At 42.1% G+C, this 26144-nt stretch overlaps 1 protein-coding gene across 4 annotated transcripts in view; it reads left to right on the top strand.

Annotated features, from left to right (window-relative positions):
* Positions 1 to 26144, top strand: part of NELL1 (neural EGFL like 1) — a 379806-nt gene that overhangs the window by 275403 nt on the left and 78259 nt on the right. For 3 of the 4 annotated variants that reach the window (XM_081882839.1, XM_081882838.1, XM_081882840.1), the window contains one exon: positions 20409 to 20504. The exons of the other annotated variant lie outside the window; for it this stretch is intronic. In XM_081882839.1, coding sequence (XP_081738965.1) covers positions 20409 to 20504 — 96 coding nt within the window. The remainder of the gene's footprint in view (positions 1 to 20408; positions 20505 to 26144) is intronic. 4 annotated transcript variants of the gene reach the window in all.

Here is a 26144-nt window from a genome sequence, read left to right on the forward strand (position 1 = left end):
AATATTATAAATACTGAATTTCTCTTAGGGAAACTATTATACTGATCCTGTTTATATACTTAGGCCTAAATTTGGACCAGTGCACACATATCAACTTTCCAACTTATATAATGTGTTACTTTAAAGGGAAGTGAGAACAATCTGATTCTGTCTCGAACATTTCCACTTATCACACTTCTTACAGGGCTTGATTTGGCTCCGAAAACATGAATCTACTTCAGCCGGAAATTGAACAGAATATTATTGATTCTTGCCCTCTTCCCAGAATTGGTAGTAGGTTTTCTTTGAAATTAATCACTGGTGACTCAATTGAATTTTGTGTGTGGCTAGAGTTGGCACTTGAGGCTGACCTGACGCTGGGTACTTGTTGCTTTACTCCCTGTTGAGAAGGATTTGATGGTCTGCAATAAGCATACTGAAGCAATACCTATCTACCTATCTGTTGAGCATCTTCCTATGGCAAAACAGAACTGATGTTTGCTAAATCAGCAAATTTAGAAATAGTTTCTAAGAGTCATAGGTTTGTGGCTTCATTCTGTTTGTAAGGATTACTTTTAGAAATACTCTTTCTCTAAAATCCCATTTATGGTTTTAGAAGCATTTAATCTTGATTGAAAATCATAATCCATTGAGGGGTCATCCTGCTTAAGCCACACTGAAGTGAAGGGCAGCTGATAAAGAGCATGATACTTGCATTTTCTTTGCACTGGGGTTTTTCTCTTTGCACTCAGAAGAACTGCTCTGGAACGATGGGAACTGTGTTAGTTTGCTGCAGTGTGCTGCAGCAAAAGTAACAGAAGATAGTGTCACCTTAAAGACGAAGACATTTTATCCAGACATAAGCTTTCATGGACTAGTGAGTCCATGAAAGCTTACATAATAATAAAATTATGTAATTTATGCAAGAGTCCCAAAGGTTCTATGCTGTTTTTATTTTGATGAAGGCTGATTTCCAAAAGACGATTATGATGTACAGACAAAAGTACTTAGGACCTGATCCTAAAAGCCATTGTGGTGGCACTCGTAGAATCAGAGTTAAACATCCTAGTGCAAGTATACAAGCACCTTCAATAAAAGGACAGCAACAACTTCAACTATTTTCTCACAATCTGCTTATATATGGCTGTAGGGAGTCGAGAGATGTTTTACCAAAGGCTGTTAAAGATGGTCTCAAAAATATTTATTTCACCCTTGCGGCTGATTCTTCATTTGATGCCTTTCTGTACAGTTCTTGGTCTGAGGTCTCCACAACAGTGGTAAAAATGGAAATTTCTATTTCTGAATTGAGCTGGAGGACCTTCCACCCACCTCTCCTTGCTCTGGGACCAACCAGTGTGGTGTAGTGGTAGACTCGTAATCTAGGGAACCAGGTTCGTGTCTCTGCTCCTCCACATGCAGCTGCTGGGTGACCTTGGGCTAGTCACACTTCTCTGAAGTCTCTCAGCCCCACTTACCTCACAGAGTGTTTGTTGTGGGGGAGGAAGGGAAAGGAGAATGTTAGCCGCTTTGAGACTCCTTGTTGTTGTTTAGTCGTTTAGTCGTGTCCGACTCTTTGTGACCCCATGGACCAGAGCACGCCAGGCAGGGCTGGCAAAGACTTCTGTCTGAAACCTTGGAGAGCTATTGCCAGGAAGCTAGCTGGACCAATGGTCTGACTTGGTATAAGGCAACTTCCTATGTTCCACCACATTTGTTGTTGTTGTTTAGTCGTGTCCCCATGGACCAGAGCATGCCAGGCTCTCCTGTCTTCCACTGCCTCCCACAGTTTGGTCAAACTCATGCTGGTAGCTTCGAGAACACTAATAATAATAATAAATAATAATAAATTTTATTTATATCCCGCCCTCCCCAGCCGAAGCCGGGCTCAGGGCGGCTAACAACACCAAAATAGTGCAACATTATAAAAACATTATAAAAATTAATTAAAATCAAGAATGGTGGCAACCATAAAGTTTTGTAAAGGTTGCCAAGGAGGGAGTCAGGCTGCGCCCTAACCAAAGGCCTGGCGGAACAGCTCTGTCTTGCAGGCCCTACGGAAAGATGTCAAGTCCTGCAGGGCCCTTGTCTCTTGTGACAGAGCATTCCACCAGGTTGGAGCCGCAGCCGAAAAAGCCCTGGCTCTAGTTGAGGCCAGCCTAACCTCTCTGTGGCCTGGGACCTTCAAGGTGTTTTTGTTTGAAGACCGTAAGTTCCTCTGTGGGGCATACCAGGAGAGGCGGTCCCGTAGGTACGAGGGTCCTAGGGCGTATAGGGCTTTGAAGGTTAAAACCAGCACCTTAAACCTGATCCTGTACTCCACCGGGAGCCAGTGCAGCTGGTATAGCACCGGATGAATGTGATCTCGCAGCGAAGACCCCGTCAGGAGTCTTGCTGCGGCATTCTGCACCCGCTGGAGTTTTTGGGTCAGTCTCAAGGGCAGCCCCACGTAGAGCGAGTTACAATAATCCAGTCTGGAGGTGACCGTCGCGTGGATCACAGTAGCTAGGTCAGGGCGAGAGAGGTAAGGAGCCAACTGCTTAGCTTGGCGGAGATGAAAAAATGCCGCCTTTGTAATAGCTGCAATCTGCGCCTCCATGGAGAGGGAGGTATCGAAGATTACACCCAAACTCTTAACGGACGGTGCTGGCACTAATTGCACCCCCGCAAGAGATGGGGGTTGCCCCCTCAGTCCCATATCATCCCGTCCCAGCCAGAGGACCTCTGTCTTCGAAGGATTTAACTTCAACCGGCTCCCACGTAACCATCCAGCCACAGCTTCCAAGCATCTGGTCAGTGTGTCTGGGGCCGAGTCAGGATGGCCATCCATCAACAGATAGAGTTGGGTGTCATCAGCATACTGATGGCAGCCCAGCCCAAAACTCCGGACAAGCTGGGCGAGGGGGCGCATAAAGATGTTAAAAAGCATCGGGGAGAGAATCGCACCCTGAGGCACTCCACACACCAAGGAGTGGCGCGATGACAATTCCCCCCCAAGCGCCACCCTCTGTCCCCGACCAGAGAGAAACGAGCGCAGCCATTGAAGGACTGTGCCCTGGATCCCCACGTCGGCAAGGCGGTGGTCCAGAAGTTCGTGATCGACCATGTCAAAAGCTGCTGACAAATCTAGTAGAAGCAGCAGCCCCGACCCGCCTCGATCCAGCTGTCTACGAAGATAATCTGTTAGGGCAACCAGAGCCGTCTCGGTCCCATGACCAGCGCGGAAGCCGGACTGGAATGGATCCAGAGCCGATGTTTCATCCAGAAACCCACCAAGCTGTTCAGCAACCGCTCTCTCAATCACCTTACCCAGGAACGGAAGATTCGAAACCGGGCGGTAATTGGATAGATCTAAAGGATCTAATGATGTTTTCTTTAAGAGCGGGCGCACCACTGCCTCCTTAAGTTCCCCTGGGAATGTCCCCGTGCCAAGGGACAAATTGATGATATCCCCCAGGAGGGCCCGCACCTCGTCTGGACACGCTCTAATCAGCCAAGACGGGCACGGGCCAAGAGGACAGGTGGTGGGCTTTCCAGCTCGGAGGAGTCTGTCCACATCGGCTGGGGATATCCGGTCGAAGTGGTCCAATACTGGACCCGATGACAGTCGAGGGGCCTCCAGTTCCTTTATTGTATCCAAATTGGCAGGGAGGTCATGGCGGAGCAACAAGACCTTCTCCGCAAAAAAGCTCGCAAATGCCTCACAGCTGTGTGTCAAATTGTTATTTAAATTTGGCTGTCCTTCGAGGGATGTTAAAGACCGAGTTATACTAAATAATTGCGCCGGGCGAGAGCTAGCGGATGCAATGGAGGCCGAGAAGTAGGACTTCTTAGCGGCCTTCACAGCCATCTCGTAGGTTTTCATAAAAACCCTATAAGATGTTCTTGAAGCTCCGTCACGGGCACGCCGCCATACTCGCTCTAGCCGTCTGAGGTCCTGCTTCATTTTCCGCAGCTCCTCGGTAAACCAGGGAGCCCGGTTTCTGCGGGGTCGCAGAGGGCGCTTAGGTGCGATCTCATTGATGGCTGCCAGGAGATGGGTATTCCAGCCCTCAACAAGCTCAGTCAATGAGTCGCCAGGGGGAGAAAGGTCCCGCAAGGCTTGACGGAATCTATCAGGGTCCATCAGCCTCTGCGGGCGAGCCCAAATCGGCTCGCCACCTAAGCAGGGTGGGGGTGGAACGTCAATCCTGGCTTTCAGAGCGTAGTGATCAGACCATGGCACCTTCATCAAAGGAAACATGATCACATCTATACCAGCGCCAAAGATCAAATCCAGCGTGTGGCCTGCTTGATGTGTGGGGCCCGAAACAAACTGGGAGAGCCCTAGTGTCGCCATGGAAGACACCAGGTCCAGAGCCTGTGAGGAGGGAGTGGCATCAGCATGGATGTTGAAGTCCCCCAATACCAATAGGTTAGGGAACTCCAAGGCCCAGCTGGCCACCGCCTCCAGCAGGCCTGACAGGGTGGCTGCTGGTGCGCTAGGTGGCCAGTACACCAGCCAGACAGCCAAGCTCACCTCGGAGCCCCACACTAGGCCAACACATTCAATGCCGGGGATCGATGGCGATGGTAGAGCCCTGAAAGAACAATCTTCCCGGATTAATAATGCCACCCCTCCCCCCCAGCCCACAGTCCGCGACTGGTGGAGGACGGAGAAACCCGGGGGCGCCATCTCTCGTAAAGTAACAGTATCCCCTTCGCGCACCCAGGTCTCCGTCACACAAGCCAGGTCGACCCCCTGCGAGATGAAGAAATCTCGCAGGGTGGCGGTTTTGTTGCCTATAGACCTGGCATTGCACAACACCAGTGACGGAGGTGAGTAATCTTTGCTCACCCTACCCTCGTCTCTCGGGATGGGGCGCAGATTGGAAGGGGTACGAGCATATCCGTATCTCGATCCCCTTCACCTATGGCATCTGCCCCCACCGCCATACCTCCCTCGCCCCTCCACAGTAGGAATCCCAAGCCTCATATTCGCCTCCATTTACAGAATATAAAAGCAAGCAAACAAAAAACAATTAACACGAAAACAAAACCAATCCCCACCCCACTCCACAGTCACCCCACCCCAACCCAAAATAAACCATAACAAAATAAAAATACATAGATAAAAACCACCGCTTATGGTGGTACAACAAATCAAAGAATAAAAACAGTTTAAAACATATAAAAACATTTCAAACAACCGCTGCAGCAGCACTAGTGTCCTCCAAAGCTGCGGCAGTGGTGAGCGTGGGCCCCGCCCCCTGGCCTGATGGAGAGTGGGCCTGCAGGGGGAAGAGCCCTCCCCACAAACGCACGGCAAAGCGGCAGCAGCAATGTTCTGAGGCCTCCTTGGAGCCTTATATGCTGAGGTGGAGTCTGGGGCCCGCCCCCGGGCCCAAGATGGAGAATGGGCTTGCAGGGGGAGCGGTCCTCCCCAAGACTCACCGGCAGAGCGGCAGCAGCAGTGTCCCAGGCCTCCTTGGAGTCTTTTGTGGATGCAGCAGCAGCGATGTCCCTGGCCTCAATGAGGCCTCTTAAAGCCGTGGCGAAGGTGAGCCTGGGTCCCGCCCCCTAGGCCAGATGGAATTGGCCTGAGGAGGGAGAGGCCTTACACTCCAAACACTCACGATGCAGCAGCAGCACTATCCAACCATCTTGTCCTCTGTCGTCCCCTCCTCCTTGTGCCCTCAATCTTTCCTAACATCAGGGTCTTTTCCAAGGAGTCTTCTCTTCTCATGAGGTGGCCAAAGTTTGGAGCTTCAGCTTCAGGATCTGTCCTTCCAGTGAGCACTCAGGGCTGATTTCCTTAAGAATGGATTGGTTTGATCTTCTTGCAGTCCATGGGACTCTCAAGAGTCTCCTCCAGCACCATAATTCAAAAGCATCAATTCTTCGGCGATCAGCCTTCTTTATGGATGAGACTCCTTAGGGTAGTGATAAAGCGGGATATCAAATCCAAACTCCTCCTCCTCCTCCTCCTCCTCCTCCTCCTCCTCCTCCTCCTCCTCCTCCTCCTCTTCTTTCTGGAGGAGTGGTGGTTTGAGTTACAGCTGTGGTCTGCATCATGCATACTGTACATTCTGTTTAGTGTCAGATGTGTTGGTCTAGTTTGTATTCAGTGTTGCCCTTTATTCTGAACCCCCCCCCCCCAGTGTTTTGTTTTGTTTTGTTTTGGTGTGTGTGTGTGTGTGTGTGTGTGTGTGTGTGTGTAGCTGAGTTGGGGGTGGGGGGGGAGTTTATGCTCTGCTTGTTTGTTCTGGAGAGTGGGAGTCAAAAGACTTTAAAGTTCCTGGCGTCTGTTGACAGAATGTCCTGCAGCTCAATCCGTAAATAGAAATTTACAGTAAGTACCAATTTTCATTTTCTTTATAGTGTGAGAGAAGTTTAGAAGTGGCTATATGGATATAATGCTATATTCCATGTAATCCAGATACTTCTGTGGAAACTAATTCTTAGTTCTGAACTTCTCTAAGTTTCATTGTCAAAATCAGATTCTGAATGTCTTGGAGGAGGACTGCATTGGGAGGGGGAAATGGAGTGGAGGAATCTTGTGCTCTGAAACTGATTTTGGGTGACTCACTCTTCCCACTGGACCCCCATAATACATAGCCCTCAATATTGCATAGGTACCCCGAGGGGCTGCAGGGAAAGGTAAAAATCAGCCGACTGAGCTTTCGGCTCATGCTACATTGAATACAACCCATAGAACCATAGGTGCAGACTACTAGGGACCAAGGCACTTTGCCCCCCCCCCCATTTATTTATTTGTTTGGAGGCAGCCAGGGCCCCCCATTGCTAAGAGGGTGAACAGGATTCTTTGTTTAAAGAGGTATTTTACTGCTTTAAACATATAGAGCAGATGGAGCCTTAGAGCTATTATATTTCTTGTCTTGGTAGGCTGCACTGTCCTAGCAGACTAGAGCAAATAATAAATGCTGTGTAGGAAAAGATCACCCTCCCTAATCGGTTTACTGTCTAAATTTAATGACAAATCTCCAGCTGAATTTGAATGCAAGACACACTTGCCTATCTCAAAGCCACAGGAAGACTCCATCCATTGTACATTGGATTGTACAATCCATTGGAATATCCTTTCTTTACACCAGTCTTGGAAAATTCCTTCCTACTTCTTTGCGGTGTGGAGATGGCAGGGTTCTCTATATATAGAGGCAATTAAATTTTTTACATAAAATTTTATTTTATTGAAATCCTGGGCATACTTTTAAAGCACTGAGGCTATTCAACGTTCATTCAGCGTTTAATAAAACATTATTATTTGAGGATGTCATGAAGTTTTCATTAAAGCAATAACACAGTAAATATCTCAGAGAGAGTGCTGTTTCTCAGTGGACATCGCTGTTACTTAGCAGCAAAAAAAATAATCAAAATTTTAAGACTATGTAGCACTTAATAGAAGTGATTTTAGGACTATAATATAATTCCATTATATATATCATTGCAAGTTCTCATCATGTTAACATAATTTTAATGCTTCTATTAATCTTTAATGAATGGGCCATACATATGTTTTAATGTGATGGTTTATATATAAACTTAACATGAAATACAGTTTTGGTTGATTCTAAAGAAATTATCTATGTTGAGGGAGGACTCATTTATTTATATAAACTGCGTAGACAATTATCCTGGTAACATGCCTTTAAAAGTTTTTAATGTTTATCATACAAGATGACGTATTATACAGTTATAGAGATCCTAGGGCTTGCCAATCAGAAGGTCGGCGGTTCGAATCCCCGCGACGGGGTGAGTGTTGGAATTCAAGCCCGTCTAGAGGTATGTGCCTATCTGTTCAGGCACCGGCTGAATTCCTTAGACCTCCCTCCGGCGACTCCCGGCAGGAAACAACATACGCGAGGTCCGTTCCGGCGATTTTCCTCAGGCTGTGAGGAAAACACACCAACTGCTCCTCCTCCTTCCTGCTCCCTGCATGTCCCCAGGGAGGGGAATCAGACACAGACAGAAATCTATTTACATCTTTTATTCCTGTCTTTTACTTCAGTACAGAGAAAACATGTCTGCACTCATCAGCAGTTAGAATAAACTCCACCCATGTACTTCCAGCACAGGTCATATGACAAACCCACTGAGCTAACATCCGGTGCTCAGTACAGAATGGACTGCCCCTTTGTTCCCATGGCAACAGTCACAAACTTCCTGTTTGGCTTTCCAGCCACAAGCAGCAGTCTTGGCTGCTATAGCCTTTGCTTGCTGCCGCATTGCTGCTTTAGAATAACATACTCCCCCTAAAGTATCAATGCGTGCTGCGAGCAAAGCGTCATCCAGAGAAGAAAACAAACAGTTGTTATACTTATAACATTCCCCTGTTGTTTCAGTTCCACCCTTGGAACTACCCGCCACTGGTTTTACCAATGTACCTCTCTGGTTGTGTGACTTCCAAGGAATGAGTGCTTCTGCATTACCTTGGTTAACAACTCTCTGTTGTGCCTTTGTCTCTGACTCAGACACAGCTTCAATTTGACCTTGGTCGTTTACAACAGCAACACATAAGTTAGCAAACTCTTGTGAATACCTCTTGGGTGGTACACCCTTCGTTGCTCTCTCAGACCTACGTAAGAGGTGCTGCTCTTCTTTGATTTCTGGTTCAGCCTCTGAACTTTCTGGAGAACCAGTACTAAGCTTAATCAGTGGTTCATCCTCCTCTTCTGAGGGTCTAGTCATTGTGTGAGATTTCCTCTCAATGACTGTGACAACTGAGCTGTCTGAGCTATCGCTGTCATCTTCAGTACTACTGAACTCAATAAGATCAAACTCATCATCAGAATCATCATCATCATCACCTGTGGGAAATGTGTGAACAGTCACTCTCTCCTGTTCAGGAGCACTCTCTAGAAATTTTGTGAGAATCACCTGACCAGATTCAGACAAAATTACTCTGTAGAGACCCTTTTCATAACCCACAAAAATGCCTCTGGCATTCTTTACTCCACCTGGAGCTTCTGTTCTCACATGAGACCCAAAAACCTTGAAATGGGCAACAGAAGGTTTTCTGTGGAACAGTTTCTCAAAAGGAGAACATCCCAACTCTTTTGAAAACTTTCTCAACCACGTGTAACAAAACGACATTAGCGACTCAGCCCAGTACTCATGTGGCAGATGTGAACTAAGCAATTGCGCTTCCATTCCCTTTTGCAATTCTTTGTTCACTCTACTACAGACACATTTGTTCCAAGCTTGTTCGGAACTAGCAGTTTTGTGTCTTATCCCTTTCTTCTTCAGGAACCTCTGGAAAACCTGTAAAAGAAAAATTGGCTTCTCATCTGTGCAAAGACAATCTATGTCAGCATCATGCATATTTTTAACCTTGTCACAAAACTCTTTAAACCTTTCTAAGGCTTCTTTCGGTCTCTCCAAAAGATAAATCCAGACAAAACCTGTAAAAGAATCAACACATATTAGGTAATACTTTGCATTGCCTCTAGAAGGTGCTAGAGGACCAATCACATCAGCATACACCCGCTGAAAAGCCTTGTCGACCCTCGAGGTCACCTGCTTGGTGTTCTTCTTGGCTACACCTGTAAAAGAAATCATGTTAGAATCACAAGAATTACATTTCATGTAATCACTTTGATCAAAAGTCAACAAATACAGTCCATCTTTCTCTTTGGCAGAAAGATACAGCTCTCCATCTTTGTAGATCTCGCAGTTCTGATCATCATAGGACAGTTTTAGTCCCTTCTTGGCAATCTGCGAAACGCTGAGCAGATTATACTTCAACTCTGGAACCAAATAAACATTGTTTATAGTCAAGTTCAGACTTTGAAGATACACAGTCCCAATTCCGGTGGCTTCCAGCTCTTGACCGTTGGCTAGTTGCACCGCGAAGCTTTGCTTCTTAAACGTAGAAAATAGTCCTCTGTGTCCTGTCATGTGAACTGTGGCTCCAGTATCTAGGACAAAGAAATTTCCCACCTCTGGTGTGGCTTTTAGCGACATCAAAGCCTTTGCAGTCTTTGCCTTTGGCTTGGTGTGACCTTTGTCTGACGCCTCAGACTTTGCGGAGCTCGCCTTAGCTCCTCTGTTCTTACGTGGCTTCTTGCAGTACCGCTGAAGATGCCCAGTTTGGTCACAATTGTAGCATCGGACAACGTTTAAAGCTTCAGCGCTTTCTCCAGTAGCAACAGCAGTAGGGGCGTTAGAACTCCGTTCTTGTCTCCCCCTGTCCTTCACTTCCAGGGCGGAAAGTCTGTCATGTTCATTCAGAACCACGGCAAAGACCCTCTCCAAAGTCAGTTCATTCGCTGGGAGGGACCCCAGCTGACTGGCAACTGTTTTGTAAGTCCGATTCAGGCTGTTGATCACCATGAAGCAAAACACTTCCTCATCCAGACGGAAATTGCGTTCCACCATCTGTTGACGCAGAAATTTCATTTCCGTCAGGTGCGCTTGAACATCTCCATCAGGCGCAAGCCTCAGGTTGGTCAGCTTCTCAAAATACAGCAACGCTGGAGAACCTGCATCTCTCTGATGTGTCCTTCTCAGCGTGTCCCAAACCTCTTTCGCGTGCAGTAAATCTTGTATGTGGATCAGCTGTGAATCTGACACGCACAGAATTATAGCCGTTCTGGCCTTCACATTCTGTGACTCCCAAGCACGTGTTGGTGCTGCAGGGATGGGGTTCTCAATCACCCCAAACAGTCTCTGATTCTGCAGCAGGGCCTTCATCTTAATAGACCAAGATGCATAATTGTCACTGGTCAGGAGGTCTGGAGTAGGCAGGCCTCCCCCCCTCTTGGCATTCATTTTGAGTCCTTGCACTGACTCTCAAACACAAGCCTCTAAAATCCAATAGCTGGCTTGTTTACACTCTGTGCACCTGGCAGCTCTGAACGCTGGCTGCGTTGGAATTTTCCAAGAGCTCTTCAGACTGTGTAGTCAAAACATTCCATTTTAACTTTCACTTCTCCTCTCTGAGGCATGGCCTTCACTGAAGGGCGTCGCTTAGCAACAGTGCATTCCATCCCTTGGACAGGATTAACCACAGGAATGTTTGGAATGTGGTTTCTCTTTTGACTGGAGCTGTTTTTCCCATCTACTGCTCCCCGTGAAGCAGAGAATAACTCAATCTGCGTTCACTCTTTTAAGCCCGAAAATCTCATACCTGGGCTCCATTGCTTTGGCTGTCAGCTTCTTCTGGTCAGCTTCTGGCTGCAGAGAATCAGCTTTCTCACCTCAGGCTTCCATGGAGGCCACTTCTTGATGCAGAGGTCAATGAAAACAGCAACCATCCTCTGCTACCACTGTTGGAATTCAAGCCCGTCTAGAGGTATGTGCCTATCTGTTCAGGCACCGGCTGAATTCCTTAGACCTCCCTCCGGCGACTCCCGGCAGGAAACAACATACGCGAGGTCCGTTCCGGCGATTTTCCTCAGGCTGTGAGGAAAACACACCAACTGCTCCTCCTCCTTCCTGCTCCCTGCATGTCCCCAGGGAGGGGAATCAGACACAGACAGAAATCTATTTACATCTTTTATTCCTGTCTTTTACTTCAGTACAGAGAAAACATGTCTGCACTCATCAGCAGTTAGAATAAACTCCACCCATGTACTTCCAGCACAGGTCATATGACAAACCCACTGAGCTAACATCCGGTGCTCAGTACAGAATGGACTGCCCCTTTGTTCCCATGGCAACAGTCACAAACTTCCTGTTTGGCTTTCCAGCCACAAGCAGCAGTCTTGGCTGCTATAGCCTTTGCTTGCTGCCGCATTGCTGCTTTAGAATAACAGTGAGCTCCCGTTACTCGGTCCCTGCTTCTGCCAACCTAGCAGTTCGAAAGCACATCAAAGTGTAAGCAGATCAATAGGTGCTGCTCTGGCAGGAAGGTAAATAGCGTTTCCATGCGGCTCCCTTGGCCAGTAAAGCGAGATGAGCACCGCAACCCCAGAGTCATCCACAACTGGACCTAATGGTCAGTGGTCCCTTTACCTTTTACTTTAGAGTTCATAATGTTGATATAAGATATCTGCATTATAACATTGATAGGGTTAAAATTTCATTTGCTTTTGCATTTGTACATTTCTGTGATTAGTAGTATACATGGATTGCTGTGTGTGTAAGCACACACACACACACACACACACGCGCGCACACACACACACACACACACAGAGCCATCTGTTGCAATGGATGTAAAGTGTGGAGTGTGTATTTCTGTCACCTGAAGTAAAAGAAATCCTGCTAAAATTGAAGGGCATTACAGTACATGATACAGTTTTAGGATACAGTTTTTTGTAAGATGTAGGGAAAAGGGGGTGTTTTCAAAAAAAGAAATTTATCACAGTAAGTACTTTATTGTGGCATTTCTTTGCTTTATTGTTTCAATTAACTTTAATTATACTTATATACATTTTAGCAAATTGATGTAATGTGATTCTCATGATAAACATAAAGCAACAGACATTAAGACATATTTTTATCTGTATATTTTGCTCATGAGCAAAACCCTTGTGAGATCACAAATATTTACATATTTTATCTCCTTATGTACTTAGAGAATTTATGCAATAAAATATGCTTAGATATTTGCCTGCTCCCTGGAATTTGAGGGGATTGCTGCTGGAACAACCACAACCACCACAACCACCACCACCACAACAACAACAGTATTAATCAAAGAGATAAATTCTGACTCTGGAAATTAACTCCCTTGCTAGAATCCAAGCAAAATAATTAGTTTTTTATTGCTGTAGATAACCAAACTATGTGTGATTCTTATAATCACTGGTAAGATGTTCTCATGTTTCTTGTGTTTGCGAAAACATCATTTGCCACACATGTGGCTTGAAAGTATTCTGTAGATGTACTGCTTGCTGTGCATTAGACACAGCTCTACAGTGAGAAACAAACACATAATTGCAACAGACTAGGATCCTGGCCTTGGATTGGTGGATATTGCTAACTGTAATACTCAATTCTGTCCTTATGTGAATGTGCAGAGGTTGCAGAAGTTATATTCATCCTCTACTGTAACTTGTAGTGATGTGAGTAATTTCAGCTCTGATTTTAGGCTCAGAAACCAACTCAGTTGGTGGGCTTCTCGTGGGCAACTGATTGGCCAACATGAGAACAGGATGTTGGACTAGATGGGTCCACCTATGCTTCTTTATGTTCTTACCATCAATCTCCTATTAAATCTGAATGGTTTTAAGGTGTGCTTGTCAAATAATGAACTTGAGTTAATTTAATTAAGAATCAAATTAAACTCAGTCCTTGGGAAAACCCAAACTAAATCATTTCTGGTCATTATAGTGTATAGTTGTGCCATTTCCATGTTGTTTCTGGCAGTAATTTGAATGAGTTAGCTCCAAACCTTCATGGACCCAGAGGTGAGAGATGCGAGTTAGCTTCAGGAAATCATATACCCACAGTGAAAGCAATACTATTTCTGCAGACACAGTTCTTCCTCTTCTGGTTGCCTGGGATACAAGAATTCAAAAGGGCCCCAATCTGTCAATTTCTTTTTGCTCAGCTGCATCTTTTCTTCTGAAATGCTGCAAAGGGACCTTTTCAATAGTGGCAGTTCAAGATGGAGACCCCTCATATTTCAACGTTATATGGAGGAACCAACTCCACCTCCAGTGGTCTGTTGAAGTGACATTTCAGGGTTGAATGCATAGCCTTGCCTTCTTTTTGCTTATCAAGGATTATATGTAGATAGAAATGGAATTTGATCAGCTACATTATTAATTTAGCAGTTACCTTTCCCATTATATCGAGGAAGAATTTAGAACTTCTCAGATAAGAGTTGCACACATATTAAAACATAATCAGCTTTGCACTTGATATTTTATTGTACAACTTGATTGGAGTTCTGTTTTATTTAATAATATTTTTTGTTAGCCATCTAGAGGCGGCACTTAGAAATGTAAATTATAAATATTTATAAGGAGCAAGTTTCAATTATTAGAATGTATCAGTGGGGGGGTAGTGGGAATGGGGGCAATAAGAAGAAAGTGCATTGTAATGGAGGATGACAGAGATGGGGAGACTGAGAACTTGGGACACTAGAGATTGGAAACTAGAGTAGTAGTTTGAAGCTAAACACAAGATCCACATATATCCCGCAGGATGGGCAAACCCACACAAGACATACCTCAGATTCTTCTTCTAACACTGTATACTATGAAACCTAGCAATAAAATTGCACCCGTTTCTGAATTCCCTCCATCACAAATTACAATGGGGCAACAAGGATGTAGCCACCTTTAAAGATCCGATGTTTTCCAGTGATGTTCTCTTTCCTAGGGGCATTCATTCTTCCTAGGTCTTACCTGGTGGAAAGGACATCACCTGCCTTAGGATTCTTTGCTGAGAATTTCATACCCTTCAAGAGGAGAAGGCATTTTACATTTTGTGAATCTCAGTTTTTAAGATCTTGAGTACTTTCAGCAGAGCAGCCATTCATGGATATTGAAAATGAATAAATTAAGCAATAAAATATATTTTTGAATATTCAGAGTTGCAACACTCAGTAATCAAGTGTCTGCTACACTCAAATATCATGCAAAGTATGTAATATTTATTACAGTGACTAAAACAAAGCACAGATTAATTTCTTACAGAATTGTACTCAATGGAGAAATTAATGTTCCTTTGTTTTATTTGATAATGTTTACCTGTTCAGGGGAAGAACATGGTGCACTGTGGAAACTTAAAGGAGTGGCACAGCCCTTACCTGCAGCTTCTGTGCAGTCAGCTAGATCTCTAAAGAGAGTCCTCAGGACATATATTGGTACATTTTGGAAAAAAACAAGGCACATTTCTGCTAATGGTGTGTGGTTCAATGTCTCCACCTTTCCTATATATAAAATAAATCTATAAACATAAGTACAGGTAGAAAAGCCTTTAGCACAACCAAATATAATTATGGCCTGCTTGCAGCTCAATGTTCTGCCAAACTGAACAGGTCAGTGGCTTTGTGAAGTGTGTATATATATCTAAAAGCCTTTTTTAAATGAAGCATAGTTCGCTGACTGCTACTTGTGCTTTCTTCATTGTGACATCTGGAGAAGGGGGAGGAGAGAAAAGTCAGTCTACTTGAAATAATTCCTGTCAGAAGCCTCTGACAGAATATGTTTGTTGGCTCCAAAAGAGCTGAAAGATGAAAATGAAGAGACTTCTGTTTATGGTTTAACTTCACTGCACAAGTAAGGATGGGCAAATAGTTTTAAAGAGATAGGGGCATGGTGTTACACTAACCATAAGTAAAATGTGGCAATATAGGTTGTTATTAGGTAATTTATCTAATCCCTTGACGAATATAGATGTATACAGTCTGGAATCTCAGGTGTGAGACAGTTAATTCGATGAAATGTATTTTATTGATCTTTATCGTCTACTGTATCTTATATGATTTTGAGAAGGTTCTGAAGGGGAGGAGAACACAATTCCATCACTTCCTTTGGGCCCGACTGTAAGAGGCCTGGCACTACACAGAAAAGCTCTACTGGACGACATAGGCTGCAATGGAAGCAGCAAGTATGCCTTCTTCGCTGCCTTCACTGCCACTAGGTAGGCTCAATGATGAGCATTCACCAGTGTTCAGTTGCATTTGACCAAATATTTCCCCCATTAGCGTCCAAGCAATCTTTCAGCTTGTATTCCATTGTCTGGTCATCCAAACAGGAGCAATATCCTGAGCAATTTCAGTCATGATACCTTTACAGTCTGTACCAAAGAGCCAGGAGGCAGAGGAAGAAACATTTCACACTCAACTCTTGAAAGATGTTTGAAAGAACGGGGAAGGAAGAAATATGGCTGTAAAATTGCATTTTGTTTATCATTAGTTAATCCACATTGAAAATAGTGGTGGTGATTCTGTTCTCCATGGATAAAATTATGTGGAAATCATTTTGAAGATTATGGTGCTATAGCATTGGCATATTCAGATTTCCTGGGGATTTTATTTTACTAATGTTCACATTTAATTTACTCAATAACAATTTATCGCAGATTCAATAAGCACTATTCCAACAAAGCATTTCTACCTGTAAACAGGCACAAGGATAAAATGTATTAATGGAGGCATATTAGCAGTACAAGACTCTATAGGGATTTATCAAGTTTAGTTTAGCCTTCTCAGATTACCAGGAACCTGCTATGAGGGACTGAAAATCCTGTGTGCTGTTCTGAAGTATTATGTTGTTCCCTAAGAAAACTGTGTTATTGAAGGGTTTGAAACACAGCAGAAGTCTTTTGACGCAAACAGCTATGAGACTTATTAAGAAGTGTAAGCACAAAGATAGGCTATTGCATTAGAGACTTAGAGCTTCAGTTGATACAAACATGTTTTTTCTCAATTAACTGTGTAGTGAGTGAGTAGATTTCTATTCCCCACCCTTTCAGTGCTGGCAGAAGGTGGTTTCTGTGTGGACAAAATAGCTAATGAAAACATTACAAAGATTATATAAAGGTATATATTTTTTAGCCAGAACCACTGTTTTGTAGGATCATATATTTCACATTCAGTTATTGCAAAAGGTTAAAATGCATGGTCAATACAATGCCATGGCTTCATGAAGTTATCATGCTGCATAATCCCAAAGCACTATAACCCATTCAATAAAACAACAACCCAGCATCACATTGAATTTACAGTATCTTATAGCAGTCACACCCTTAAAGGTGTCTTTCTTATTTTACAGGATCACAAGGAATTGCATCACACTTAGATAAAAGAACAGCAAAAAAAGATTTCTACACACAGGGAACTCTTATTTCCCTAACCCCAGATTCACATCTGCTCTAGTTCATGATGTGTTGTACCCAATAATGTTATTTTGTTTGTGGATGGCTCTTTGATCCAGTGGAATGATTCCATTCCTTCGTGAATGGAAGGGGGAGGGAAGCTATTTTTTGCAAGTTTGCCCTTTCTCCTGCACGACTATTTCCCCACTCCCTGGAGCAGATTTGGAGGGGCACAGATATGGAGGAAAAGCAGGATCAGATAAAACCACCCCCTCCTCTTCAATTCCTATAACCATCTACTTGCTATATCAAAAAACCTTCTGTCAGGAAATGCAGCATTAAATATAAAACACTGTATGTGTGCTTACCATGCACATTAAATGACACCTGACACTTGAGATATTCTGTTATCTTGAAATATATGCCAGAGATAAGTTCATCGTGATTTGATGAAAAGACCGACAATTCATTTCTCTTTCCTTCTTTGTACATAGCAGTTGCTCTCAACAGCTCTTGTGCTGGGAATACTAATTCCCTCCATACAGTATTGCATTTTAATGTTAATTCAATATCATTTCTACTTAGTGATATCTCTGAGGCTAATAAAGATTTCGTTGTTTCAACTTGAATTTTGTCAAGTACTAAGCAATTTCATTTTCCCAAGAAAGGAATAATTTGATCAGAATTAGCTGTCTGTGGGGGGGGGGGGAGTTATTCTGTAATATCATTTAGGGTTCAGTATAACTTTCTCCTCTACTCTTCATTATACTGGGCCATTCTGACCTAAGACAAGTTGCCTTAGCACTCTGGCAAAAGTTCACAGCAAGCTTAGGTTAACTGCTCTTGTGAACAGTTGGTGTTAATGATGCAATTGCCAGTCAGTACTCTATGCATTTAATTTCCTTCTGGCTTCACTATCTACATGCAGCAGCAACAACAACTCTTGTGCCATTATATAGCTTGTTACTCTTCAAGGTGTCAAAATGCATTCTTGCTTGTTCACAAAGAAAAAAGAAAAGATCTGATCGCCTTCATCCATCTTTCAATCCTCCTCCTCCAAGTGAAAGGAGACTGGGCAATGCTGAATATTGTAGCAGTTGCCACCTGTTGTGTTCTATTGGGGGGAAAGAAAAGGCCCACCTTTATATCCACTCAGCTGCCACATACTTTTGTGATTTCACAGGTTGTCTGTAGCCAACGACAACAACTAGGGATGCATCATCATAATCACTGCAGACTTGACAAATGTGATTTGTGTGCTTGCTTATTATTAAAGATATTTCTAGACCAACCTTCATCTGAACTGATAACCAGGGAGGGGCATGCCATAAAACTGTTGGGGAGGGTCATATTTCAACTCAAGGGCCATATTTCTCTGTAGGGGGACCTCCCCCTCTTAGGGGCTGCATGTCAGTGGTGGGTGGGGTCAGAGGCAGAGGGAAGTGGAGCAGCCGATATGACTCTTATCGGCACAGTAGGCTCCATTCCACCTATGCAAAAGCCAGAAGTTTCATTGCTTCAAGTACGAAGTATCTGGCTATCACTCAGCTTATTAAAAACACTAGTACACACCAAAGCATTAGAGAAACTAAACAGAGGAGAAGACTAAAGTACTAGTTCCACATTAGAAAAACCTAAAAAGCCTGAGGGCACTTTCAGAGTCCAGATACAGTCTTCTTAAAGGCATCTCAGGTGTGCGTGGCCTTGCTATCCTGACTTCCTATAGTATGTCTGAAGCATCAAAAATATGACTATCTTTAGAAAATGGCATTCTTCTATTTTAGCTTAGCCAGTTGTAATTTATATACAAAACCACACTGAGCTTGGGTGTAATGTTATGAAAAGTTATATAGCTGGCTGTCATGACTACTCTGGCTTTGGTTGCTGTCAAAATGATCATGTTGCATGTGGAAGATGGCTGCCTTGTGCTGTTTCATTAACTGTTGTAGCTTTAACTCTACCTGTTGCCATGCCAACTGATCCATGCATTGTCTTTTTATGTGGGTCAGCAAGCAGGATCACCATCATTTAAGAGTTTTGTTGTTTGCGATATATTTACAATATAAAATTTCATCTCAAATTAAGGTTTCCTATTAAGTTAACTGTCATTTGTATTCTTTATTCTGTATAGTGGTCCACAAAGAGACCCATAATGTGTAACATTGGAACAGAATGGACCAGTTAAGCAGTCTATTGAAAGAGGAGCTGGTACTCTCATTTGCTTTGTTCATCAATGAGCAGTTACACATAATAATTAAAATCCTAATGGCAAATATTGTGCCCTTCTTGTTGTGCCCTCTTGGTTGTGGTATATCACACAGTAAATCTGAAGCACCTATTCTGTTTCACGTCTCTATATCCCTTGTCAGACCAGTAGAAGCTTTTCTTTAGCAACACTCCATCTGTGACTGTGTCTTACAATATTGCTTGGTGACTCTGCTGTTAACTCTGAGGCAGAAGCTACTCTTTAAACATTAACTGTTTGCCTTGAGAACCACTGTGCATAGGACTTTGATTTATATTCCTTGTGAGGGTGCAATACTCTGGGTGCCTCAACCAAAATCATTTACAAGATCTCCAGTGGCATCCATGGGGAAAAGGGGCAGTTTTGCATACAAATCCATAGACTTAACTGTTCTCTTCTTTGTAGTATAATAGGATACATGACTATGGCCCAATGTTTCTTGTCAATGTAGTTGCCACTTTCTCATGGCTAAATCCATGTTGATCAAATAACCTTTGAATAATGGAATTGTGGGATTCCTTATCTGGACATTTTGTGATCCACCCATCCCATGTGGTTTCATTACTCAATTTTTTATGTGGAATTTAGCCATGAAGAAGTAACTGCATAACATTTGAATCAGGCATAAATTTATTTGCACCAGTTGCACAAACAATGTAAGGAATGTATTCAAAAGCTAATTTCTTTTACCTATTCTCCACATCCTGTTCACTTCTCCTTCCTACCTCAGTACTCTGTCATGTGTTAACTATAATTTGTTAATTGGTTTAGTGTTCACAAATATATTATAGAGGTTTTTTTAAATAAAAAAACCCCAAGCATATGTTCACACAGTGTTCCATAGCATGAACCACAGTTTTTTAGTGTTCATTGAAAAATACTCTGCGAGGTTTCCAGTGGGGGGCTCTTTTCTTTTCCCCTCTCCAAACAGTTCCATCCTATGCAATACTGCAACCAATTTCTGAAAGTCTCCCACAATTTCAAAGTAGCTGTCAAAAAACCTGGGTGGCATTAATCTCACAGTTCTCTGGATTGTGGTCCATGAATACATTATTCCATTGAACATTTCTGCTAGTGAATTACTACATAGAAGATTAAATATCACACTTGTAGCTGACTCTTAAATCATCAAAATGAAACATGGAATTCCTTTGCTCTTCACCACATCCTCTAAAGGTTACTAAGAGCACCCAAATGCAGATATCCCTTTGGGTTTAGTGCTGCTCCAAAATGGTATGTATTATTCTTTAAATGCCCATGCCAGATAATCATTAAAATTTTGTTGTCAATTTGCCTTGAGGCTTTCAGTTTTCCCCCTGTAGCAGTAACGTTTTGCTGGCTTGCTTGCAGCAGATTGGACTAGGGCTATTTTGCCATAAGGAATTCTGTTTTTCTTCGTTTATTGTTTCACAAGTGCATAAAAAGAGAAAAAGTATGCATATGTAATCAGTGGTTGTTGTTTTTTTTCCAGCATTCTGTGAAGAAGGGTGCAGATATGGTGGGACATGTGTAGCCCCTAATAAGTGTGCCTGCCCTTCTGGATTCACAGGAAACCACTGTGAAAAAGGTAACATTCCAAATTCTTATCAGTGACTTATCTTGGCTTATAAAATGCTTCTTTTCTTTCCCAATCCATATACAGATTTATTTGTTGATATTTATTTTTATTGGTTATTCTATAACTGAGTACTCCTATCAGGACATGGTTTATGTAGCATACTTTGAAAACTTCCCCATGTCTAATAGCAAAATATTCTGCCAGGTTGGATTTCAAATATATATATATTGTAGTTGCATGAATGTGAGCAAATATTATAGATGGCCAGAAGCTTCTTATGTCCAATTCTTGCTGACAGAAATTCAATCGGCGGGAGCTGGGGGGGAAAGAATGATCAGCTGATAGATGCATAAATGTTTTCATGTGCTGATGAGAGGAAAAATGCAGGGACTTGGATGTGCAAACTCTTGTGCATGTTTGTCAGAGAATTAGCTTGGATAATTGTGCAAAATGTAGAGAATTGTTTTCAAAGGCTGCAAGCAACAATAGTGAAACTGCTTTTGAGATTCTCTACAGTAGAAGGGCTTGTCCAGATGCTGGAAAGCAGGGAAGAAACACATAGTCATAATCCTCATCAGGTTTATTTGTCTGTTGTTTTTCCATAAATGTATTGCAGTTCGCAATAGCAGAATAGCAATAAGCCATTAAATTATACCAGGAATAACAGATTACTACAAAATACAGCCTACCAAAGCATTTCAATACTCTAAACAAAATATTTCATAAGTAATAACGACCCATTAAATAGATGCAGTATAAGCTATCAGTAATCACAAGGTCCTTAAACTAAATAATAAACATGCAGCTGAGCACTAGTCCATTGCCTCATAGCAGTGGCTGGTTGATAGATTTATTTATTAAAATGCTTAATACCTTAATAAACCTACTCCCACAGGCAGCTTTCCAAAACAGATGAACACCCACAGTAAATGCCCATAGGTCCACAGAGAAATTAACATTTTAAAAAACAAGAAGGCCTCCTCCCTCATAAGTCAAGCAAGATGCTGAAAATATATGTGACATGGAATTGTTCTCATTAGAATTAGTATAACAACTACTACTACTAAATGATTTATTAAATATATATACCGCCCTATACCCGCAGGTCTCAGGACGGTTCACAGGAGAAAATTACAATATAAAAACACAGAATGCATAATCCAAATACCTGTAGTTAAAACATAAAACAATGGTTTTAGTTAAAAGCACAAAATAATGAACATATTCAAAAGAAAAGAAAACCACAAACCAAGCCAAACACGCCCTCTCACTTGAACCTTATCATGAGGCCATTCAAAAGAAAGTAATAGACTCTTATTCTAAGAGGAGTCCCTCCCTGGAGATGATGTGTTGCCAGTGGTGGGTCTCCAAGAAGGGGCTACTGAAGTCTTTCAGGGTGGTGCTTCCCAGCTGACAGAATGTGGCTCTGCTGCTGCTCTCTCCCCCGCTGCCTCCCTTTCCCCACCTTGCCCCCCCCCAGCAGAAAAGGAAATCTACAAGAGGGGAGGCTTCAGATGACAACTGCTTCCCCTCAATCCCAGACCTATCTACAGAGGGAACCGCTGCTGCTTACTTGAGAGCTTCGATTATTCCTCTTTCAGCATTTATTTGTTGTTACATACCTGCACAGAAGTTGCTTAGAGATACTTTGCACATACTACATGGATATCTTCAAAGATAGGGTAGAAATGAAGAAAACTCTGTGGAGATAATAACAACAATTGCAATATCTCTGGGTGGGAAACAGATCCCCACCCCCTGAAATAGATGGTTATCTTTAAGGAGTACCTGGGCTACAGAAAAGTGATAATCTCCTTATATAAACTATGCAATTAAATTATTGAAAGAGAGAAAATTGGGACTGTTTTAGTTATTTATTCCACATCCTTTGTCTGATGCTACTGGATTATGCTAATAGGACCGGTTTGCATTTAATATACGCTAGAAAATGCACTATATCATTTGAAAGACCGCTAGTTCACCAACGTAGTTTACTTGTAGATTTAATTGTGCCCAACTTATATTTCTTTGCCATATTTATATAGCCACCCATCAATACATGTTCTCTGGACAGCTTAAAGAACAGGGAATAAGATGCAATATTAACATATAATATAATTAAAATGCAAAACTAAAACCATGAAAATACAAGCTAAACCCTTTGTTTTCTAACTGCAGGAAAAAAAATTAGATATCTCAAATTAAATATATTTTAAAAGCCTGAAGAAATAATAAGAAGGTCACTTTACCAAAAAGACCACAGAAAAGAAACCAGGTGGGCCTGACTGATAATCAGGCTCAAATGCATACTAATTTTTTCATTACAACACTTCTGGTGAGCAATTCCAAGGGGCGAACTGGAGCTTTGGCTTACAAACCTTTTTCTTTTCTTTTCTTTTCTTTTCTTTTCTTTTCTTTTCTTTTCTTTTCTGTTCCTTTCTTTCTTTTGTTCAGATGGCTATATTGACTTATGCGATTAAAGAAGATGGCTTAAATTGGGCACATTTTGTATCCACCATGAACTCTTTTTACAGTGCATCTCAGGTGAAATCTGTCGGCTTAATGTGAACTAAAAATAGATGAAACTTTACACTTTAACCCATAGTGACATACTCTTCATGCTGTAGAATTATCCAAAGAGAATAAAATGATGTTAACTGTATTCTCATCCATGGCTGGAATGCACCCAGGCATCTATTATCCTACAGAAATGCATAGTGAATGGACAAATACCTATAGTGAATCAATTTGTTTTCACTGACCTCTTGTTCATTATGCTGCATTCAGATATGTCCTTTGCAGTGGCACAGAACAATTTTTTATACATTATCTGCAAGAACAGAACATTTTCTATTGGCTCAACTTGTAATAGTCTAAATCTGCTTTAGCATCTAGAACTGTGTAAGATAAGCTTGTGACAGTTAAAAATCATTATCAAAATGCAAGTAGTTTTATTTTCTAGTAAGAATGATCAGTAGTTCATTAGCCACCCCCCACAGAAGTGATCATATTAGGCTCCATGCAGATTTAGTGATTGTCGAATGCTCAGGATTTATGTTGATGGCATGTGCAGAAAACAAAGTGAAGATGATATTGGAGCTTTAAGTGAATTGTGCAAATGCATAATGTAGCATATTGCTAAGAAGACTTTACTACTAATGGTAGCCTTTGCAATTTAGATCCGATTTAATTAAACATTACAGTGCAGCTGTGGACTTGCCTTTTTATACAGCAGCTGAGGCAAGATTGCAAACAGGGCTGGCCCACCCATGAAACAAGGTAATGCAACTGCTTTAGGCAGCAGGATGCACAAGGAAAGAAGATCCAGTCTTCAATGAATGCCTTGCTCACTGCCACTGCCATGGTAGAAGTGATGGCTGTGGCATGCTCTGTGGAGGCTGGATCTGACCCCTCTTTGGAAGCTATCCTCACCATGCCTCTATAGTGGCCTCTTAATGAGTAAGACCACTGTTGGTCTCCTCCCATCTTGTTCTCGATGTATATCTTCATTGTTTCTGGTGTAGATCTCCACTCACACTTTCTTCTCAAGCCAGGGAGGGATCCCATTCGTGGTTCACCCTAGGTGCCAAAATGTCTTGGGCTGGCCCTGGTTGCAAATGTTACCTAGCTGCTTTTTAACTGAGGCATCTAGTTCCTTATGATGCTCTGTAGTGTTTCACAATGAATAATTTTAGGACCGAAGAACATGTTTTTGAGGGGTTGAAGAGGTTCTGGGCCAGGGCATGGGGGACACGTCCTACCATTAATTTTTTTTGTTCCCTCCCCCCCACCACCTATTTGCAACCAAAAATTTTCTCTTTTCTTTATCATGCTACCCCGGAGCCAATCAGGGACCACAAAAGTCTTAATGTAATGACAATTTATATCTAATTAGCTTTAGCTGCATGATGACATCAGTGACGGCAAAGCCAGTCATTTTCTCTCACTGTTTCTGGATGGGAGCAACTGGACTGCCACTTCTAATTGTGCCCCAGTTTTTCTGTGACAGTTTTATTTCAGCAAATCAAGCAGCACTGGGAAACAAACATTATATGCTTAAAAGGGGAGGACACTGTTTGAGGGATTTAAAACTGTGGTGAAAACTACTTCTGCCTTGGTGTTTTGTGAAACACAGCATTTGAAAGCATGTTAGTATCTGTAGGCTCACAGACAGTCAACATTTTGCTTAATAGTATACTTCTGTCTATCATAATGATAATGATGTCTGTAACAGTGAGATATGTAGAGTTAGTTTTGTGACAGTTAACTAATTTTGAAGTTTTCTATGTCCATATAGGATAATTATGCATTAAAGTTCTTCAGCTTCATAAGGTTGTGAGATGCACAAAAAGGAATAACAAATCTTTCATTTAAAATCTGGACATACTCATATATCTAAGCTCCATAAATAAATATATATATATATCCTTATCTTGACAAGTACAAATTAGGCAGTATCAAAGTCTGTTGAAATCATGAGACAGTTGTATTCAATAAACCATTTGTCTCATAAACTAGGAAACATCAAATATTAATTTGCTATTTTCTGATTCAGTAAGAGTAAAAGAAGTTGAGTTTATCTAGACTGATTCTTCTTCTAGCCACTTCATTTTTTGATATCACTTAAATGTAACAAACTTCCTTACCACAAGGAAGTGAGCATCAAAGAGATTTTTGAGATTTTTTTTATATTGATACAAAATCTCTCCAGACCTTGATCTTCGCCTGAACAGAGAGCTCACTTAAGCACAGCAATCATTTCTTCTTTGGAAATGGACTATCTAATTTAGTAACCTGTGCAGTCAAATATCATGAGTTCTTTACTATTTAAGAAGTGCAACATCTTAAATAGTCTTCAATAGTGATTTTTTTCCCCTTTCAGCATGAAATATGTATTAAATACATCTTGTAGGGGCTTTCATGTGAAAGAGTGAAATTCCCTTTCTTATTTGATCGTATTGAAGAGCTCTTCTTTGTACACTGCCAACCTAGTCTTTGTGCACTTTGGGAATGATACTCATCCATCTTTTGAATGAGACATAAAATGGAGGCCCTGAACACTTGTGGTCATTAAAGATCCAATAGAACTTAGATCCAATTCCAGCTTTGGTAATTACTTTGTGTGCCTTCTCTCACAATTTCAGTATTCACTTTTCCTCTTAAAGTGTTGTACACTGCTGCTGGCACAGAATGATAGAAACAATTTCACCCCAGAGGTAGCTGCATTTCAGTCACTGGTGAATGATTGGTTCTTATTCTGAATCCACTTACAGTGCTATAATGGGAAGGTAGTTGCAATGAACTCTGAAGCGTTGTCACACCAATCCTAAATAGGGTGCATTTACTTGGAACAACATACCATTGCTTTCAGTGGAAATAATTTTTTTACTATTTAATATGATTATGATAGAAATTTTAGTAGTGAATGTAACATTGTAGAACCGTAATAATGTTTACTGATATATACCAAAAGTTCTACCCCACTATTGTTTGTGGTCTCTCATCCAGGATTCTTAAGGTACTCTGGACCCAGTCTATTCAAAGTTCAGAACAAGCAGCTTGAATTAAACCTGACAGCAAATTTGTACCAGGGAAGCTAGTATCTGAGTGCCATCTACGATCTTACCTCCTGGTATAAGGCTGAACTCT

This window comes from Podarcis melisellensis (assembly GCF_964234715.1).
Source record: "Podarcis melisellensis genome assembly, chromosome: 1".
NCBI classification, from domain to species: Eukaryota; Metazoa; Chordata; class Lepidosauria; order Squamata; family Lacertidae; genus Podarcis; species Podarcis melisellensis.